This window comes from Haliotis cracherodii, unplaced genomic scaffold, assembly GCF_022045235.1.
Source record: "Haliotis cracherodii isolate W230 unplaced genomic scaffold, xgHalCrac1.p SCAF_1, whole genome shotgun sequence".
NCBI lineage: Eukaryota > Metazoa > Mollusca > Gastropoda > Lepetellida > Haliotidae > Haliotis > Haliotis cracherodii.
Window position 1 is genome coordinate 68,328,926 of NW_027266264.1, and position 22,608 is coordinate 68,351,533.

Here is a 22,608-nt window from a genome sequence, read left to right on the forward strand (position 1 = left end):
ATATATTTTATGATTGATTGCTTTAACAATTAAAGTTTGTATTATTGTTACATAGATATAGTTATGAATGTTTCTTGGTTATGTGTTTGTATGTATGTATGTATGTATATAATAAATTTTTGTACACTGCCATCAGGTTAATTATGTGCCCTCCGTGTATATTTACTGTTATTTATTACATGTTACGATACACGTGCGAAAGGTGTTAACCTCCAGATGACATCGCAGTCTTAATTGTCTGTTTTATATGTTCCATTTTCACCAATCATTGTGCAATGCTTCATAGGTTCAAGTCAGTATTACTCCGCTTCATTTCTACGATTTGTAAATAATTACTTGTTAGACTGTTCTTATCAACTATACTTCCAAACGTGTTATCCAAATAAATCTGATTTTTAGTTTTTTTATTTGTTTCGTTTAGTTTTGTTTTGAAAAGAGAACCAATACTTTGCTGCCATGGACTCACATGTAGGCATGTTGATACTTGTTCTGACATCGAGGGCTTTCTTGTTTCATTTTTGCTTTTCCTATTTTTTCGTTTTGCTTCTTTGCACATATTCGGAGTGCGTTTTACTTGTTCAGACTATTTCTATTACGAAGACCACACGACTTTATCAATAATAGAATATAATCAAGTAATACCATCCAAAACTATTAGCGTGGGCAACTTCGTCCCCTGGTGGGACCTCTGTACACGTGTTTGACAAATCAGTGATGTCATTAATTTGACTACGGTTCGGAAGTGCTAGCTTCAGAAGAGCTTCTGGAATATGGACGAACGAGTGAATCGGGTTAACACCACATTTAGCATTGTACCCATGTGGGGAATCGAACGCCGATCTTCGGCGGGACTAACGAATGAATTAACCATTGACGAGTGAGTGAGTTGGGTTTAACGCCGCTTTTAACAGAATTCCAGTTATTTCACCGCGTGTCAGGTTAATGTGGGAGGAAAGCCCGAAGTGATGCAGGTCTCAGACGTTTACCACTTCGGTGAAACCCACGAGCACAAGTATGGTGCTGACAAACCTAGAAACATAATCGGGTCGAACCGGGATTCGAACTCACAATTATAGGTTTCTGGCGTGCCCAAGGGACGCAAATCTGCACAGCGAATCGCGGCGCCTTAAACGACTGGGCCACCCGTGCCCCCTAACCATTGACGAGCCAAAGCTTTAACCACTACTACTTCCCCATCGTCGCCATAAATGTTATCACAAGAAGCATGAGTCATAGGTGCGATCTGTGCTACACCCAGCCCTGTGTGTGGGTTATTGAATGAGTGAGTGAGTTTGGTTTAACGCCGCTATGATGAGTAGTTTATCTATATCACGACGTGTCAGCTTGATGTGAGGAAAGACCAACCTGACGCAGGTCTTGGACATTCACCACTTTGATGATACTTTGGTGTATGGGTATGGTGCTTCCAAACCTACAAACATAATCAGGGCCAACCGGGATTCAAACCAACGATTATCGGTTTCTGGAAAGCATACGGGACGCAACTCTGCACTGGCGATGCCCAGGACGCCCAATCTCTACCCCATTTGTCAATAGGGTGGGGCGCATCATAGATATACTTACATTATACCTGTCTGAGCACAATTATGTGTTCATTCTCCATGTAACAATAAATGCCACCCGTTGTTCAAATTAAACACTTGAAATGTAGAATTGTAACAGGTCTGAACATTCTAGGCAATGTACCATCAACGAATGAGTCAATTAGGTGAGTGAGTCTGGGTTCTTTTGCCGCTGCCAGAAATATTCCAGAGTACACACAAACAGCCAGGCCACACACTATAACCACCCATGCCTAATTTCATAGTCGACTCTATGTATGTCTCCACAGAGTTAGCAATAGAAGCACCCCTCCGCTTCCCCCACCCCTCCATCAAAAATCATAGCAAATCTGTATATTTATTAGTGCAAGATCTTACACCATGCAATACACGTGACAGCTGGGGAAAAGTATATCCGCCTGACATAAACAAAATCAGTAATGCAACAAGGAATGAAAGAGGCCAAGTTAACAAGTGACTACATTCCAAAGCCTGGCGCCTATCTCCAGTGTAGGTCCAATCATAGATTTAACGCCTTATACGAAATGGAAACATTGTGATATTGTTAAATGCCCTAATTTGTATACGCAACAAAATAGCAGCAGGCACACAAAGTTGGATGCAACTTTGCTCGAGGCCACTCCCCGTTAAAGAGGGAAAGGAAAAGACCAGGTGTTGCCACGTCAGTGTGATGACTATGCATGTCCTTGAAATCAGCTGCATGGACAATTAGTTAAATTGTTCAAATAGTTTAATTGCCCATGCAGACAGCTGTGTATCAACATATTCATACCAGTCATACTGACTTGGCAACAGCAGGTCTTCCTTTATATGTTAGAACGCAGTACGCCAGAACAGCGAACAGGGTGGACACCACCAAGAGTCCTACGTTCGTTCCCGCCATCTTCATCCTCCATTCAACAATGTCGTACAGTGCGCATGCCCCACGTTTACCGCACAAGTTCCTCCAGACAATACATGTGGTGTCGACGATCTTTCCATACAGTACAGGTCCCGGTATGTATGCTGCAAACATAAACAAACGTTTAAGATCACTCGCTAGGCAGTGCAGTCGTGTATGTGGTGTAAGGCTGTGGATTCCGCACTGTCCAGTTGCTGCCCATTAGAAGTGTTAGGATCGGCTTTTTGAGATTCAAATGCATTGTGTCTGTCAGCTCAATATCAGATATATCGTGCATTTACGGAATGAGTAACTTTTGGCCCTCATTCGATATTAAGGTGACACGCTGTGCTACAGCTGAAATACTTCTTCAAGGTTAAACGCGACAGAATTATACTCTTGTATTGTTTCGTAGAGAAATGGGAGAGAATAGAAAATCAAGCTACAAAGGAAGACACGTACCAAGGTTGGAAGGTTGGTTTGTTGTTTTACGCCGCACTCAGCAATATTCCAGCAAATAATCGAGTCTGGACCAGACAATCCAGTGATTAATATCATGAGCTTCAATACACGCAATTTGTATCGGTGATATGCTTTAACCAAGTCAGCGAACATGACCACCCAATCCCGTTAGTCGCCTCTTACGACAAGCATAGTCGCCTTTTACGACAAACATGGGTTACTGAAGGCACTTTCTACCCCGGATATTCACGGGGCCACATACCAAGCAGAGATATCGCCAGTCCATAGATACTTGCTGCCATCGTCCTATCGCGTTCAGAGACGCTTCTGCAAGACAATCATAATCATAACAATAAATAGATCAGACAAAGGACAAAATAAATACAAGACATAACAAAGAAATACATTAACATTATCGTATGAAGGACTTGAATAATTCTGGTCATTTAAAATCATCTCTCCACAGCACACATGACCAGGAAAGGTTCTGTTTGAAATATCTTGATTTCATATAATTTACTTACAGTACGATCAGTGTATTGAAAGGACACACGATTACGTCGTCAGGACCCATAGTGTCCCGATACCTACATACATCTGAATTAGTGAATTAGGTGTGTGACTGCACCTGATTAAGACCAGATAGCTGGGCACAATGGAGAAAGAGCCGACCACGGCATAAACAACTGTGAGCGCCATGAAAGGGTAGAGTTTGAAGCAGCCCGAGTCACACATTCCCAACACTACTGCCCCACCTTCCACACCAGCACAGCCTCCATAGGACTGAAACAACAGTAGCAACACTATGTGTAGATGCAAGAACACAAAAACTCTGAAACGCTCGCATCACAGGGAATTTTTTGTCAATGTCATATCTTTAAACGTTTCACACTGAAACACTAGGCTTGCAGTAGGGTATACATCTGCATACGAACACCAGCCTACAAAGTAGGGCATTGCAGCTTCATTATACCACTGGTCTAATATGGTAATGCAGCTTTGTACCAACGCCAGCCTTAAAGTAGGGCATTACTATAAAGGTAACGCAATTTTTCAGAGCATTATCATTTGCAGAAATCCGAGGTCTTCAATTAACTGCCGAAGGAGGGTAGTTGAAACGACCGAGGGCTTCTGCAAATGATATTGCCCTGAAATATAGCATTACCGCCATTACAGCTAAAATGGATAGAATGTGTTATCAAATAAAAATATACAGTAATAAGGGTTTTGAAATATTTACTGCAATCAACACTTCGTGGATCTACAGTTTTCCTGAGAAATACTCACAATGCCAGTTGAATTCTGGCATCCGGCGTGGCACGGGGAGAAAAATGTGACATCATTGCCGCAAACCGGAAGGAAGTCGGTACCATCACACTGGCAAGCAGTTGTGTTCAGTGTGCCATTTAATCTAGAGACCAGTTGACAATCATTATTTCGCTGGACGGTTATAGACCTTTCATGAACAAAATACAAATCCCTTAACACACATAAAATAGGTTTTACCAGGTTCTCCCTCGTTTTATGTTCATTGCAGCTTCACAACGATGATTGAAAGGCGTGTTTACCGCCGTATATATTATCACTGCTAGTCGGCTTCGTGTGTAAGTAAAGCCTGAAGTCGTGCTGGTCGTACAAGTTTATGATTGTGAAGAAATCAAGGAATATTAAGGGTGCGAAGGTAGGATTTAAACCCTGATTAGCTGTTTCTGGTACGACTAAGGCGTGCCTCTAACCACTGTGCCACTCGTGCCCCCTTAAGCCGTGTTTTTCAGATCGATATGCAAGAATGTATTCCTGATCTGTGCGTGGTATCAAAGATTAAAACCTAACCTTACTCTGCAAACATACTTACTGCAGGTTAAGCCCAGCTATGCGTGTGTTTGGACAACCCATTGTCATATTTATGCCTTCTGAAACTGTGGACAGCACCATGGCTCCAGTTGCAAATAAAAGACACCCCCTGCGCTCCATCTTAAAATGAGATACCACAACCCCGCCGAGAAAGCACCCCACTCCACTCAGTAGCATCACTCCGATACCTGGCAATGCGAATATCCTTAATTATATAAAAATAAAGGGTACAAAAATCGTTCGAGCCGCTCAAATCGGAAGTTCAGTAGAACACGGATATAACGAACTACAAGGGACCAGAGAAATCAGTTCGCTATACACGTCACTAATCAATGATAGATGGGCTTGTCGGTGATCAGATATCAGTTCGCTGTATCCGTTAGTTCGCTGTAGAGAGTTCGTTATATACGTAAATTTCATATGATATTATATAGGAGATAAATCGGGGATTTTTTAACAGTTCGTTGTATCCGTTTGTTCACTATATCCGGGTTCGTTATATCCGTGTTCTACTGTAACTCGGGAATGTTCAGATTGATTTAATGTTATTTTCACGACACAGTCAGCACTATTCCAGCTATTTCACCAATGCGGGTAAGTAATCGATGCTGGGGTTGACAAAGCAATCACTGATAGCGTAAGCAGCAATCAACGTCAATCATTTGGACCTTGAGACCAAGCTACATTCTGCCTCGGATGACCTACAAGTGATTTGCTTCAGATTTATCGATAGCGTGGTGTAGCGCATGTAGTTGAACATCATTGAAGAGTACAATGTGACATTTGTTCAGATGATCGACAATTGAGATCATGTGATTGTTGTTCAGGTGATTAAATTGGGTTTGTGGGACTGTTGTTCAAATGATCAACAGTACAAAAATATGTTATATTTAAGAAATATATTTCATATTGTGTTGGTTTAAAGTTAAAGTTGAAATCGTGCAAACGCCGGAGCTTTAAAACATGTGAAACAAACGTTATCATTAAAAACTCTATAGTGCAATAGATCATTGTAGGTTACAAAACAGTGTAAATCACACGTACAAGTTTACACCTAAAGTGTTAACAACAACGACGTGAACTATAAACAACATCCTATATATACCGACCTATAAACATGCTTGATTGCCAGATTGGAACACTGAACACGTGCTCCATGTACTTCGACCCAAAGACGACGAGACTGATTGCTCGCATGTTGAGTCCCACCATGGCCAGCAAGGTGAGCAGGTACACCGGATGTCTCACCACACGGAACACAGACTTGGGGACGTCTGAGGAGGGTGGAATGTATAGGTCACCATATGCAGGTAGAGATAGTTGTACTTGGTCTGTCAATTTGTTAGTACTCAACGCTAATATCTGAGTCTGGGCTTTGAGGTCCCATCAACTAATAAGTAATTTGTACCAAAACATAATTGGTTGCTGCGTACAGAGAAAGTAAATGTCTTGAAGGACTGACAGACGAATATTGCGTCTCTAACGAAAGTCCTCACCACACCCCATCACCCAGCGTCTCGTTAGAGCTGTGTCTGTGGTCAAAGTAGCGGTAGTCGTAATGTCATAACATAAACATGCTGCTATTGTCACCTTCGATGATGATAATGTTAACATAATTAATTCAGTGATTTTCTAAGGAAATCAGGTATGGTTGATGTTTCAAAGTGTCCTGGCCGTGTGTCCTCGTGTTAACCACATGTAACCTACTCGGCGTGAATCACCCGATCATCATGGTCAGCTGAAGACTACAAAGAGGACCCATGCTTCCGTGGAAAGCCACCGGGACACTTTACATGGCTATGAGAATCATTCCCTACCAAATAACAGTCATTGAATATGAGGTAATGAGAGAATGTTGTTTTATGTCACAATCAGCAATATTCCAGCTTTAGTATAGCCTGTAGATAATCAAGTAGTAAAGTCAACCAGGGCCCACATGCACAAAGCGATCTTAGCGATACAACTATTGTAAGCCTATGTTAAAAAATGAGAGTTACGATCATCTTAGCGCTAAGATCGCATTGTGCATTGGGGCCCAGGAGTTGATAATATGAGCAACGATACTTGCCGGTCGGACGACGATCATAAGGCTAGCCAGGGCACACATGTTAACAACTCCAAGCTCCTTTTAATAAGTTTTGTTCCAAGCATTGGGGTTAATGTTACGGTACCTGTAATGGGATCTTTTTCGGGGTCGAGTATAAGATACATATAATGTTAATTACATATCACAAAACTTACCACTCAAATCGACTGGTATAGCAGAGAACATCCCTCCTAATACAAATGCAATTGCTAGACCGAAGACTCCAAGTGTTAAAACTGAACCTAAAAAGAAACAAACACTAGCATGCTCAATAGGATACTAATAACAAAAACAGAAACATTTAAATGACGAATGAGCTATAATGTTTGAAGCCTTTTTTCTGACTTGTTCCAGACGTAGTCATTAATATCTTATGAGAAACTGAGACATTGTCTCTGTGCAATTGGAATAATCTATAATTGCTAATTGATACACACAATAAATTGGACATAGCAAAGACACAAACAGATGCTTGAAAGACTTAAATAAATTTGCAGGGACTCGACAGTTAACTATGGGCTAGTTCCCCTTTAACCATGCTAATCATGTATCAAGTTTATTTATAAAACTGTTTCGTGCATTATTAGTTCAGAAAGGAAGTCGTTAATTAATCACATTAAATGTGTTCTCATTGTCATATGGCTGGTACATTTGAACTCACTTCCCAACAGAAATGTACACTACTCATTGTCTTACCTAACAGTAAGCCCGTGTGTCGTTTCTGGATAACATTGTTGTCAATGTACTCGGTGACTAGAGGTGTTCTAGGAGCTTTTACCGCACCCTGAATCAACAAACACACAGCGAACAGCCCAACTGACCACGAATTGCTTGGCCTCCTCCCGTCAACATCACAGGACATCGTTCCACGAATTTCTCTCCCTTGTCTTGTACACAGGTGCGGCAATTCCGAACTGATGTTCCTCAGCTCCGACGTCCAAGGCAAAACTGTAGGGTCAACAAAATGGGGAATACTGCATAGGAGGCTTGCACAACCATACATTGCAGTGCATACACCTAGGACCCGTGGGATATGACTCTTTCGGAGAAGGTGACTGCTGAGCAGTATGGTTGTCAAAAAGCCGATGTCGTTGCAACTCATAAGAACCCCGCTAGTGGTGCTGTCAATGTTCAACACCTTCTCTATGGCAGGAACCTGCGACGCTATGTATACTGTAACGGTCTGTAAGCAAAGGGAAGCTGCGCCTGTGGAGAAGGTGAATGAGGCAAGCCCAGTTATTCTTCGGCGCCATTTTGGTGTACTCTGTGCGTTACGCAAGCTTGTGTGAAGTTCAACCGGGTCTTCTCTGTTTCCGGCATCTACGACAGGTAATAATGATACTGATGTCCTAATATCTTTTTTAGACATAGCTGTGTTGCCTTTTAGGCAGGAATAGGTTACAGCTGAATGTATCTGTATGCGTATGCACTAAATCTGCGACTTTCTGCGTTATGTCCTGTATCTGTGACTCTGGCTCTGTGGTACTCAACCAGCTACTCCCTGGTTCTATGCAATGAAACTGCAACACCTTAGATCGCTCCTATCTGAGGTTATCTGCAATTATCTGGAACTCTAGCAATGCGATTCTCTTGATCTATTCACTGAATTCTCAGCATCCATCCACCATGTCTGCGGTTCTCTGGATATAAGCACTGAATTTGTGATTCTCTGAATCTCTGCAATGAATCGATGGATCTGTGCACTGAATGTGAGACACTTAATCTGTGACTCTCTGGATCTGAGCTGTAAATTTGCGATTCTCTGGAGCTATGTACTGAATCTGCGACTTTCTAGATCCAGGCACCGAATCTGGGACTCCCTATATTATGAATCTCTATATTAATAATAATATTATGTTATAGCATCCTATATGTACTGTATCGTGAATGGATTATTTTAAATGGAACATTTTTCTGTACTTTGCAATCTGTTGTGTTATTATTTAAACAACCAGTTGTTTTCATTATGCCATAAAAGAGATATATAAAAATGTATGGAATTCTGATGGATTTGCTAATTGTGAGCTTATTAATGATATCATGTTACAGCCATCTACATGTATTTTATCATCATCATATTGGATTAAATAGATTATTATCATTCTGTAATTTGTAGTGTTAATAAACATGCACACACATACACAAATATTTGTTGGAAAAATACGGTCCAAAAGCGTTAGGGTTGTAATTAGATTTGGTGATTATCAATCTAAAACAGGTTTTCTTTTAACCAATGAGGGAAAACCATATCGTAAATACATGTAGGTGATCAAACAATTCAGAGTACTAAAATAAGGTTTGAGAATTTAATTTAGTTTTCGTACATTTCATATGTAAACTGTTTCGGTGACGACGTTACTTTCCAGATTGAAGGTGCTTTTATTAATATGGGTCTCTTCTTACAAATACACTATAAAGGAAACTTTTGGGACGGGTGAACCAGTCACTGTGCAGTGTTGCATCCACAATATGTGCTAGAAGCCTATGTTCGTGGGTTCGAATCCCGATGATGTCTGATTAATTGGTTGGTTGGTTGGTTGGTTGTTTAACGCCACACTCAGCAATATTCCAGCTATGTAACGGCTGTTTGTAAATAATCGAGTCTGGACCACACAATGCAGTAATTCATATCATGAGCATCCATCCACGCAATTGGGATCAACCAAGTCAGCGAGCCTGACCACCCGATCCCGTTAGTCGCCTCTTATGACAAGCATAGACGCCTTTTACGGCAAGCCTGGCTTGCTGAAAACCTATTCTACCCCGGATCTTCACAGGACGCCTGATTAATTACTAGATTTGCTGTAGCCGACGTCGTGAAATCGGAATCCAATGACTTCATACAACCAGTTATAGGTATGTTGGTTCCATTTACTTTTCCATGATATTCATGAATCTAGTTTACTGGGTACATATACCAGCGTTTAATATGAAATCATGTGGAAATAGTATTTTGGAACATTATGGTCCTTGATCTAATTTCCAGAACCATGTGGTGTCTTATTACAATGTGTATTACACGTCAAGCAACTGTGTTGTAGCTTAGTGTAACTATGAAGCTAAAGTCCATGTAGATAAAAACAGGAAAGAGTTAAGGTAAACACATTATCTTGACTCACAGACCTTTTGGTTTTAATTCGTTTATTCATGAAATGTGAGGAGAACATTGGAGCATTTCACATAGATGGTTTAAATCATGTCAAGAAACATATTTAATGGGATGGATGTTACAACAGACAGCGCCTTAGAAATACCATACAATAAGTGGCTTGAAGTGAAGTAAGTACTCGTGTTTTTCTTTTGTCATAATTTGAACATGTCCAAACCTGATAGGGGGGGCAAGGGTGGCCCAGTCGTCTAAGGCGCCGCGATTCGCTGTGCACATTTGCGTCCCTTGGGCACGCCAGAAACCTATGATTGTGGGTTCGAATCCCGGTTCGCCCGATTATGTTTCTAGGTTTGTCAGCACCATATCCGTGCTTGTGGGTTTCACCGAAGTGGTAAATGTCTGAGACCTGCATCACTTCGGGCTTTCCTCCCACATTAAGCTGACACGCCGCTATATAACTGCAATACTGTTAAAAGCGGCGTTAAACCCAACTCACTCACTCACTCCAAACCTGAACACTCTTTGCATGATACTATATCTCAGCACAAACTGCTACTTTTCACATTGAAACAACATGGGTGCCAAAATAATCTCCGTTTGAAACCCCGTGGATGGTAGTATATGCCATACTGAAACCATATGGATGGTTCTGTCTCTCATACTAAAACCCCATTAATGGTACCTATCTCATACAGAAACCATATAGACATTACCATGCTGCATACAGAAATCCTATTGATTGTAATGTACTGAAACCGTATGTCGTATACAGACACCCCATTGGTGGTAATATATTGAATGTAGAAACTCAATTGATTGTGTGACAGAAACGTATTTTCAGTAATGAAAATATTAACTGAGTACGGGAAGAGGTCAGAGGTCGGTTGGCGCGGCAAATATAAGGGGGCTTGACACCTGGGGTAGACTGTCTTGCGTTATCGGTTGATCGATACAGGTGAGGTGACCACACCACTCATAACTCCGTGACGGAGTTGGTTCCCAGTAGATCTGTGGGAGGGATCTATGTCCAAATGTTCTTTAATAAAATATTAGAGGGATTTGGTAGAGTTAAGACTCTTTGGGAAACCGGTAAGATAGTGGGCGGGGCGGGTGACATTTTACGGAAGTTTAGTGCACAGCAGGGATGCGGGATTATCTTGGGAGTGATGTAGGGCAAACTGGCTAGGTAGAAAAGTGGTCAAAACGGCATGTTGGGTAATGTTAGGATTTTGAGGGTGGGGGTTAAGTTTATAATTTGAGTTTCCTTGATTTATTGAATAAACTGGATATTTTGTTGCTCTGACGTTGTTTATTTATTTTTCTAATCACTCCTCTACATCCTAAAAGAACTGGAACATAGGTCGGCGGTAGGCTAAGAATGACGAACACAACGCAAAGCATGAGATATTGTTTGTGACAGCCGTTCCTATTACAATTATATCCCTTACTGAAACAGTTTGAACGATCACCTAAATCATACTGAACCTCAGCTGATGGTATACTATCAGAATACTCTGATACTAAATCCCGATAGGAGTGCTACATTTCAGACGACGCTGTCTCTGGCTCGAGTTTCTTTGCGTTTTCTGGTTTCTTATTCCTCCACTTCAAAAGCAACAGTGTTATGACACTCAACACAATACAAACCAAGCGGACGCATACATTCATTCCTGTAATTTTCATTCGTAGATCTACAAGGTCATGGAGTGCACATGATCCACGCTTGCCGCATGCGTAATTCCAGATAATACACGTGGTGTCGATAATCTTCCCGTACACAATAGGTCCTGGGATGAAGGCTGAAAAAGAAACCATAGAACGTGTGACACACTTGTGTTAAACACACGTTGAAATGTTGAAATCACGAACATTGATGCGTCGCGTAGATATTTAGTTGGATTATGAAATATCTGCGCCAAACCGCTATGTTGGGTAACATTTGTAAGCTCAGTCGCAAATAGTGGTTGATGTTTGCACACACTAGTCTAGTCTAACAGCGTTGCAACTTGAATTCACGTTCATCATATTGTAAAGCGACATTTCTGTACAGATGCCGAAAACGTCGCTGTTACAGTATAATAAGGAAACTGTTATCAACAAGCTTTTTTCCTCTCTGTCATTCATTAACTTCAAAGAAATGTCTATCCAACAATTATGAAATCGAGCCAAGACAGCCAATCAAATCGCCAAAGAAATAGGGGTAGGGTCTGTAATAATAAATGTCGGTATTACTATGGCTGCCACAACGCCATTGCGTTTTGTCCATAGAAGGGTCACTGGACAGGACTATCGAGACAACATACTGGCACCAAGAGCTAGGCCGCTTGCACACCATGCTAGTCCATGTGTTGTCTTTCAAACAATGCTCGTACAAACGGTGCATTGGTCGTAACTGACAACCTCCAGCAGCAATACATCACCAGAATGCAATGGTCAGCATCTATGTATGAGTGTGTGTGTTGTGTGCATATGGTGTGTGTGTGTTGTGTGCATATGGTGTGTGTGTAGTCTGTGTGGTGTGTGTGTGTAGTGTGGGTGTGAGTGTGTGTGTGTGTATGTGTTTGTGTGTGTGTGCATGTGTATGCGAGAAAGAGAAAGAGAATGAAAGCGATGTAGTGACTTACAAATACGTACCAAAAACAGACACGGAAAAACTGAATAGTCCTATCGCCATTGACTTGTCTTTCTCCGCCACACTTCTGTCATTTAATACAAAGTATAATTAGAGGCATTTGTATACAGCATCACTGAAGTCAATGCAAGCATATTTACCCACAGGAGGTTAATAATGCTATATTGTAATAGAAACAATATTTCGTATGTTTGTATTTTGTATAACGCCGCACCGGCAATATTCTGGCTATATTACGACGGCCTGGAATTAATCGAGTTGGGTACTTACAATCAATTGATTGATATTACGAGCAACGATACAAGGATACGACTTCAACAATGAAATCAATACGGAATCTGAGTACTGGATCCTTTAAGTCGCCTTCTAACCCGGGAATCACTACGGTGTAAGTTGATATGGTACTTCAAATGTGTAGAAGACTCTACAGACATACTCCTGTTGCATGCATAACATCCTGAATGTTGTGACCCTACCGTATTAGGACAAGATACATGGGGATGATCGCAGTACTTCCAGCCAAAGCGTAAACAGCCGTAGAGGCAACGTGGGGGTAGAGGTAGGGACACCCCGATTCACAGAAGCTGGGGCTTACAGAGCCGCCTCCAGCAGACAAACAACCTCCGTAAGTCTGAAACAAACGTTCGTGTTGCTTGTGACTAGATATGCATCAACACATATGCCAAACAGGTGTATAAGCGAAACGTCATCAAGTTATAATGAATAAATTGAAGACACATAAATCCGATCAACAAAAGGCTGCAGGATGTCCGATAACTCAGTAATCATTTCTTAGCCTTAAAGGTACACATCAAGCGCTACTTTCACGAACGGATTGAGTGACGGCTGTATGTAACAAAACATACACGGTACTATTATGTTGTCAATCAGAAAAAGGAATTAAAGACGAATTTCGCCCATGTGTGTACCTTAGGTTTCAACCTTTTTGGTATGTCTCGATAGCGATCTTTAACATTGCTTTTTTGTTTGTTTGGTTGTTGTTTAACTCAAAATTTAACAATATTCCATTAATTAGATGAAGGCACGAACAATACCAAGTCTTTGATTGATTCCTCACTTAAATCGATTCTGAATAGCATTACTTATTCTGTCCAGAAATCCATCTGTTCAAGTCCCTTTCCAGCTATCTTTCCATATTGATAATGCCGATACACTTACATGATAATCTTTAATTGAATCATTACGATTAATCAGTTGCGTTGAATCTGTGCAATGATACTGGTATAGGGAACGCACTATATATGGACCTCAAATACATAAGCGCCGGATAAAGGCTACCCAAACATATCAACATATAGGGTATTCAACTGGACAGGCAATGAACAATTCAACGAGCGTCTCTTCTCGGCAGAGCCAAAGAATGGTGAAAGTTTTATTCATTTCGTTTAGTACGAAATTCGGTTTCAGCACATGACTTCATAATATGTGCTTATAGAAAGCCATGGTAGGATGAGAGCATATTTTAGCCAACGGGACATACATAATACATGAAATGAGGAAAAATCTTTTGAAATCATTGTGAATGTGACCAGATGAGTTCATATGAATGGGTTCTCTTGGAGTTCCAAAACTCGGCCTTTTATCTCTCATCCTACCTCATCCTTTAAAAGAAACTATACTCAATCGCAAAAGAAACGTCACCCCAAGTAAGATTGCATGAAAAGTTGTCATTGAAATATATGAGTAATTTTTGTCAAAGTTTCTAAAATATATCATAACCTAGTCCGACAAAATGAAATTTGATGATGCAAACACAAAGCAGATGACAATAAAACCGATCGCCCAAACACATCACGGCAACGACCATGGTAACCCGCTGCACGTGAGTTCCGTGCAAATTGAAATGCACATGCGTTCCCCCATTTCTTGCCCTTTAAAATCCACCCGGATCGGATAACATTCATTCGTTATTGAACTGCTACCACATGCCAAGATTGACAAGAAATCAGCAACACCAAGCCCTTGGAGGATTGCAAGCTGGACAAACCGCCCGGCAAGTAGCCAATGCATTTCAAGTCCAGTAAGGACCATATACAGGCTCCAGCATCGGTACCAGACCACCAACACAACAGATGACCGTCCACGCAGTGGAAGACCAAGGGTCACCACCCAACGTCAGGCTCGTCAAATCGTGCGAGTTTCTAGGTTTGTCAGCACCATACCCGTGCTCGTGGGTTTCACCGAAGTGGTAAACGTCTGAGACCTGCATCACTTCGGGCTTTCCTCCCACATTAAGCTGACACGCCGCGATATAACTGGAATACTGTTAAAAGCGGCGTTAAACCCCAACTCACTCACCAGATCGTGCGACAGCATCTTCAAGGCCGCTTTACTACTGCAGAAACTGCTGGGCAGACCATGGGGACACACCAGCGACACATAAGTGCGTCGACGATTGACGAGCAAACACCGCCACTGTCACGTGCCACACCGAGAACCCATTCTGACACCACGTCATCGCCGGGAACATTGATCAAGTCTTGAGACCACGCGCCATACCTAATTTCGCACGTCGCCGCAACCACGCGTTTCAGCATGATAACGCCCGTGCCCACACTGCGAGAGCAACAAGAGACTTCCCCAAGCAGAATGGCATCAGAACCATGCAGTGGCCTGCCCTCAGTCCTGATTTAAATCCCATTGAGCACCCGTGGACGAGATTCAAAGACCGTCTGAATGACGTCCGACCAAGGCCGACAGCTGCAACTGAACTGCGACAGGCATTCCTCAGAGTGTGGGCTCAAGTGCCAATGGCCTTCATCAACCGCCTCATTCATGTATCGACGTTGCACGGCAGTCATCAATGCACATGGCGGACACACAAGATACTGACTTGTGATGCCATTTTCTCAGAGACTAGTGTTGTGTTTCATTTTAAGAACATTTGACACTTTAATTTCAACCTTGATGATCAGTTTTGCCAATTTTCATCTTTTTAATGTCTCAAAGTATGTTTACAGTGTTAGGAAAAATATTGTTTCTCAAATATCTATCCACGGTGACATTTCTTTTGCGGTTCAGTATATAATACCCCTTACAGTGGCAGTCTGGTTGCGACATCCCGCATGACATGGTGAGAAGAACGTGACGTTGCCGCTGCAGACGGGAAGAAAGCGGACGTTGAGACAGTCACACGTATTCAGACCGTCATCAAACACAACCCTCTCTCTGAAGATGTGACAATGTCAAACAGTTAATATCACCAACAAAGACAATAGATGCGAAATATCGATTCTGATAGTGTTCAGTCTCATATCAGGCAGTTAATTGTCCTTAGAAAATATATTTTGTAAACTTACTGGTTTCCACGTCTAAGTCCGCGTATGGTTTGGTTGTCACAGCCAAATTGGAAGTTGAGGCACTCCACAAGAGTAGCGAGAAAGAAGGTCCCGATAACTACTTTGATACAGCCACTTCTGTCTAACTTGAAATGCATTGCAATGAAACCTCCGAGAAACGTTCCAGAAATTGTTGTTATCAGCACGATGCCACCTAGTAAATGACAAACAACATGTGCAGGTATGGTAGTCATGCTATCAATGGTGTAAGGTCAATAGTTGTAAATCAGCCGATGATACCGCCAGTTAAAAGAACATAGCTAATGTAGACCTAATCATTCACTAACGGAAAAGACAGTTGATTGACTTACAAAGTGAGTGAATACGGATTGAGAACGTACCTAATTATAATGATTCACAGATCGAGAACATACAAGTACTTGAGACGTAATGATTTACTGATGGCGATCATATATCAGAATGGGGTACCACGGATGGATAACATATAGTTTCCGAAGACGTAATGACTCAATGATGGAGAACATATCTAATAAGCGAGTGTACACGGATGGAGAACATACCTAATAATAATGATTCACTGATGGAGAACATATGTTGGAATGAGTAATGACGGATGGATAACACATATGCACCTAAGACGTTATGATTCACTGGTGGAGGGCACATCTAATAAGCGAGAGTACACAGATGGAGGACATACCTAAGGCGTGATGAATCTCGTGAGAACATCTAAAACGCGGTTATGAGAGAGATCCAGCCTGATCCAGATCATAACTCACTGATGGAATACAGACCAAAGATTTCGTGATTCGCTAAAGGAGAACAGGTTTAAGAGGTGATGATACGCTGATTGACAGGTCTAACATTTTAGTTATGACACAATGATGCAGGGTGGATTCGATTCGTAAATGGAGACAAGACATAAAGGAGAACACATCTAAGAGTGAGTGAGTGAGATGGGTTAACGCCTCGTTTAACATTATTCCAGTTATATCACCGCGTGTCAGTTTAATGTGGGAGGGAAAGTGATGCAGGTCTAAGACGTTTACCACTTCGGTGAAACCCACGAGCACGGGTACGGTGCTGACAAACCTAGAAACATAATCGGGGCGAACCGGGATTCCAACCCACAATCATAGGTTTCTGGCGTGCCCAAGGGACGCAACTCTGCACAGCGAAACGCGGCGCCTTAGACGACTGGGCCACCCGTGCCCCCACACATCTAAGACGTGATGATACATTAAACAGACCTATAAACAGGTTGGACTTCCAAGAAGGGATGTTGAAGACTGTTTCGAGATACTTGGGGCCAAATGAGACTAGCCCCACTACAGCAATCGTCGCGCACACCATGGAGAGGTTGTTTAAAGTGTAGACTGGTTGACTCACCACCCGAAACAACGACAGCGGGAAATCTGAACATGTGGAGAAATGATTAGTTGAACTCAAAGGCAATCGCATCTACCTTTCACTGTTACTTCTCCAATAAACATATCATGAAAACATTTACTCTCATTTTGTCACCCTTGGTTTGTCTAAACATGACACAAGTTATGAAACAGCAATGTGACCTGACAAAAGAAGAAATTAATATATTCTGGTGTTTCAGGTTAAGGTGTGAACGATATGAGTTATATTCAATATTGATCTACAATCCCTCTTTTTTGGCCAAAACAAATTGCACTCACGCAGTTTTGACAAAAGACTAATAGGGTCACTTGGCCGTCCCGTGAAATATCAAATATCAACTCTTCCAATTATTGGCTGAAGCGTTAAAGGCTATGAAATACCCCTCAATGTATAGTTCATAAATAAAGGTCACTTATGTTAATCTTGTTTACATTTTACATCATGAATTCTGAAGCACTACCTTTTACTTTGTCACAAAATGATTGTGTCTTGTCATCATCTGATAGGACAATATGTCGGCCTTTCATCTTTTTCGGAAAGAAGAACAATGGCACTGCCGTGACGACCGACACACCACCGAAAACAATAAATCCGAGCCACCAGGCACCAAGCCATCTTGGATCCTGTGGGGTTAGAGAAGTGGCTGGAAGAACAGAAAGTAGGGCAAATACATGTAACAGGTATAAATGTTCAAAGACTAGAAATTTGCCTACAGTTGTCCAAAGCTCCAATAATCTAGGATGGCTAAATTGGCATCCCGTGACAAAGTATGAAAAGGGAGATATAAAATGACAAACTTGATAGATGGACATTTTCTTGGTAACAACAGAGCAGACAATCTCATCTTTTGTTTCAAATGTTTCAGAAAGTTTGGCTGCATATTAACCATAATATTGAACTTTATGTTATTGAAAATGTTTAGTAATTTATCACAGAAAGTCCTATTGATAACTTTATTTGGTTATTAATATTTCATGTTAAATCATTTTAATATTAATAACAATACGTGTTAACTTGTGACAACAGAATCGAGTTCATTGAATGAATGTTTGTACGATACCGTCTGTATAGGAAAATACATACATTTTTTTATTTGTAAAGGATATATATGTTACTTACGAGACAAATCAACTGGGATTTGAGAAAAGACGCCTCCAAGGGAAAATGCCAACGCTGGTCCGAACATTGTAATTGATATAAGTCCCCCTGACATGAATTGAAATACATATAAATAAAATGATATGACAAAAGGTGTTCATCCGTACATACATTGAAAAGGACGAACATGTGGCCCACCCTCACATTTACTATGTTCATATTAACATGATGATATGGTGAAAGTATCTTTGCAAAGATAGATCAAACAAACATTTGAACATGAATTTTTTTTAACGTTTTCTGTAACATTATCTGTTTTGGATCTTTTCTGACATCTGTTAGCTGGTCGAAAACAGAATTAACGCTGTGTGAGATGATGTTTCTATTCTACATAAGCATAGGCTGGTTCCCGTCACTGGTTTTATCAACAACAGTGACTTAAGTCATCCTATCCATTCTTACCCAGAGACGCCAAAAAGACATTAGACTCAACCTACTAACTCTTACCTAGAAACAGCCCTGTTCTTCTTCTATCAGTCACATTGTTGTCAATATACTCTGACGATAGAGGGGTCCTGGGAGATTTAGCTAACCCCTGTACCACCAGCGACAATGCGAGAAACCACAGCGGCCATCGCTTCTCCACCCCGACAGGTCCAGCAGATCCACCCTCACACGTATCATTCTGTCTACTCTCCCATCCGGTTTGACTGCACAGATACTTCTCCCCATCCCCTGCGTCAGTCGCGTTGGTGACATTGCCTGTCATGCCGATGCTTCTTGGCAAAGACGATGGATCCATGAAATGACAGAGCCCGCTCAGAACTCCCGATAGTGCATAAACCAACGTACTAACGCCAAGCACACTCGGGATATGACTCTTCCGGAGGAAGTAGCTGGTAAACAAGACTGTGGAAAGGTAGCCGATATCATTGCAGCTCAGAAGGATGCCACTGGTTGTACTGTCGATGTTGAACACCTTCTCCAGAGTGGTTATTTGAGATGCTAGATAAACCGTTATTGTTTGCAGACAAAGGGAGGCCAATCCCACCGAGATCGTGAATGATCCAACTTTCCCACATCTTTGCATACAGGATGGGGAACGTGATCCGTCGCCACCCGATGTTTTGTCCTCGTCCGAATCACAGATGCTGCTTATAGCCTTCTTGTCCACCTGTTCTGTATTTTCACATTTGACTGACAACTCTTTCTCTGATGCTTCTTCTATAATGTTGGATGCCATCACTATTCCTTTACAAAGACACATAAAATAGTTTTATGTTTTATCTTTTATGGTGCTGTATCCCTCATTATTTTTACTTGGAAATATGATGAAAAAATTGTCTGAATCTTAATTACGTCAATATCAAACACGTTGCTTCAGCAAGTCGTCGAGAAATCTTGAGGTTAATACAAGGAACGATCTACAGGCATCTCATCCCAATATACATATATACGTTTCGTACAATGAATTACCTTTTAAGAGAATTTGTGCATTAAGGTTACATAAGTCTTAAAGGACTCAAACGAATGATACATAATATATACGTCTTAATACAGGCATATACTTACCAACTGTCTTCAGAGCTCTGCAAAAATAATCCCTGCCTATGTGATGCCTGATACTGATATCATAAAATTCAGTGACTGTTAAATGCCATATTTATATAGCGCTCGACATTACCCGGTCTAAGAGCACATTGTTACAAATGCAAATCTAATTAAAATTCTCTACATATTTTTTTGGTGTGCTTAATGGTTTTACAATAAAAAGGATTCATATACATAAATGAAAACATATTACTGATAATAGTTCCGTTTTGTTCGGATCTTCACAAAGCGAACGTCCAAAGAATGAAAAATGGTGTTTGTTGAACACAGCCAAATTACCAATATGCACTAGGTTTTGTAAAATGTTTTCCCGACAAAAATGGAATACAAGTAATTACCATGGAATAATAATTTGGTCCCTCCTGTATATTATACATCGGCATAAATTATTGCCTTCCGTGACAAAACGTGACATTGACAATTTCGTTCGATTGACGACGTCCATACAGTATACATGGAATTATTGGGACAATAAAATCAATTAGTCCGCTGTTTAAAATATTTTGCGTTATCAGCTAAAGCAAGTGGGATAGGTATGACATTAAAACACCACTTAATGACTCCCCCCCCCCCCCCCCCCCCCCCCTCCTTACATTGTAGATAAGAACAATATGGAATAAACTAGAAAACAGGATGCATGATAAAACAGGAAATCAGGTATGGTTGGTGTTTCAAAGTGTCCTGGCCGTGTGTCGGCGTGAATCACCCGATCATCATGGTCAGCTGAAGACTACAAAGAGGACCCATGCTTCCGTGGAAAGCCTCTGGGACACTTTACATGGCTATGAGAATGATTCCTTACCAAATAACAGTCATCGAATATGAGGTAATGAGAGAAGGTTGTTTTATGCCACAATCAGCAAAATTCCAGCTTTACTATAGCCTGTAGATAATCAAGTAGTAAAGTCAACCAGGAGTTGATAATATGAGCAACGATACTTGCCTGTCGGACGACGATGATAAGGTCAGCCAGGGCGCACATGTTAACATCCCTCCGCTCTGTTTAATAAGTTTTGTTCCAAGCATTGGGGTTAATGTTACGGTACCTGTAATGGAATCTTTTTAGGGTCGAGTATAAGATACATATAATCTCTGTTTACATATCATAACACTTACCACTCAAATCCACTGGCATAGCAGATATGATTCTTCCTAATACAAATTCAATTGCTACACCGAAGACTCCAAGTGTCAACACTGATCCTAAAAAAAAACCCACAAGCATGCTCAACAAGATACTAACAAAAACAGGTACATTTAAATGACGAATGAGCTATAATGTCAGAAGCCTTTTTTTCGGCCTTGTTCCAGACGTGGTAATTAATATCTAAACTGAGACATTGTCTCTGTGTAATTGGAATAATCAATAATTGCTAAATTGATACACTCAATAAATTTGACATATCAAAGACACAAACAGATGCTTAATTAAAAGTCCTGAATAAAATTTGCAGGGACTCGACAGTTAGCTATGGGCTAGTTCCCCTTTAACCATGCTTATCATGTATCAAGTATATTAATAAAACTGTTTCGTGCATTATTAGTTCAGAAAGGAAGTAGTTAATTAATCACCTTAAATGTGTTCTCATTGTCATATGGCTGGTACATTTGAACTCATTTCCCAACAGAAATGTACACTACTCATTGTCTTACCTAACAGTACGCCCGTGTGTCGTTTCTGGATAACATTGTTGTCAATGTACTCGGTGACTAGAGGTGTTCTAGGAGCTTTTACCGCACCCTGAATCAACAAACACACAGCGAACAGCCCAACTGACCAGGACTTGCTTGGCCTCCTCCCGTCAAGGTGAGTGCTGAACAGTATGCTTGTCAAAAAGCCGATGTCGTTGCAACTCCTGAGAACCCCGCTAGTGGTGCTGTCAATGTTCAACACCTTCTCTATGGCACGAACCTGCGACGCTATGTATACTGTAACGGTCTGTGTTAGTGCAGAATGTATAATTTATGTTGCAAATCTGTTGTGCAAAAATTTTATGAATTTCACGTACATATATCAGACTTAACAATGGTCTGTTGGTTATGTCACTGGACTAGCAGCATAAAGGTCCAGGGTTCGATACCAGGTTCAGGCAAAGGTTTTTGTGACTTATAATCGGTTGTGTTGCATCATGGGATTAATTTCTGGTCATGTGACCTCATCCACTGTCACATTCAGTTTGAAAGGTCTCCATGTTGGAGAAACGTGTCATGAACTATTGCAGAACACAGATGTAAGTTTGTTCATATTTATACAATGTGTGAACATCTAAAGTAATGTTGAAGCTATCATTTATCTTTAAATGATATAATATTTTTTGAATTTTGTATTTGTAACAACTTAGCCAATTCACTGTTTACACTGTAACACCTTTTCTTGTCATTTACTAGTTATTTGAACCTCAACACTGTTCATTCAACACTTACATTCAAAGGAAAAGCATGTTAACAGATCCAAACGAATGAGCATTTCTCTTATTTTTGTGAAGGAATAACGGACAATAAACATCAATTGAGAGTATCAAGACTGTTGATTTCTGCCATAATAGTCTGTAAGCAAAGGGAG

General features: G+C 41.0%; 2 protein-coding genes across 2 annotated transcripts; both read right to left on the minus strand.

Moving 5' to 3' along the window:
* Nucleotides 1-2,358: 2,358 nt before the first annotated feature.
* Nucleotides 2,359-5,991, minus strand: LOC139467688 (solute carrier organic anion transporter family member 5A1-like). The gene is made up of 6 exons (XM_071249207.1): nucleotides 5,889-5,991; nucleotides 4,781-4,967; nucleotides 4,213-4,336; nucleotides 3,554-3,708; nucleotides 3,188-3,252; nucleotides 2,359-2,588 (listed from the first exon to the last, which is right to left on the minus strand). Exons 1-6 carry the CDS (start codon nucleotides 5,989-5,991, stop codon nucleotides 2,359-2,361), a joined length of 864 nt encoding a protein of 287 aa, XP_071105308.1.
* A 4,320-nt stretch (nucleotides 5,992-10,311) lies between these two features.
* Nucleotides 10,312-21,071, minus strand: LOC139457152 (solute carrier organic anion transporter family member 2B1-like). Its single transcript, XM_071238581.1, has 11 exons — nucleotides 20,989-21,071; nucleotides 20,007-20,059; nucleotides 18,942-19,685; nucleotides 18,456-18,542; nucleotides 17,797-17,979; nucleotides 17,177-17,341; nucleotides 15,927-16,119; nucleotides 15,666-15,795; nucleotides 13,083-13,237; nucleotides 12,609-12,673; nucleotides 10,312-11,773 (listed from the first exon to the last, which is right to left on the minus strand). Exons 1-11 carry the CDS (start codon nucleotides 21,069-21,071, stop codon nucleotides 11,514-11,516), a joined length of 2,118 nt encoding a protein of 705 aa, XP_071094682.1. The 3' UTR covers nucleotides 10,312-11,513.
* Nucleotides 21,072-22,608: the final 1,537 nt, after the last annotated feature.

What these genes read in the sequence shown, in the direction of transcription:
- LOC139457152 (XM_071238581.1), bottom strand. Translation starts at nt 21,071, where the DNA reads ATGCTTGGAACAAAACTTATTAAACAGAGCGGAGGGATGTTAACATGT. An exon ending in CAGAGCTCTGAAGACAGTTG is followed by an intron (nt 19,686 to 20,006) that starts GTAAGTATATGC and finishes GTCTTTGTAAAG; the next exon opens with GAATAGTGATGGCATCCAAC. An exon ending in GAAGTCCAACCTGTTTATAG is followed by an intron (nt 16,120 to 17,176) that starts GTCTGTTTAATG and finishes GTCATTTACTAG; the next exon opens with GTGGCATCGTGCTGATAACA.
- LOC139467688 (XM_071249207.1), bottom strand. Translation starts at nt 5,991, where the DNA reads ATGGTGGGACTCAACATGCGAGCAATCAGTCTCGTCGTCTTTGGGTCG. An exon ending in GCAATCAAGCATGTTTATAG is followed by an intron (nt 4,968 to 5,888) that starts GTCGGTATATAT and finishes TCGCATTGCCAG; the next exon opens with GTATCGGAGTGATGCTACTG. An exon ending in GCCAGAATTCAACTGGCATT is followed by an intron (nt 3,709 to 4,212) that starts GTGAGTATTTCT and finishes CTGTTGTTTCAG; the next exon opens with TCCTATGGAGGCTGTGCTGG.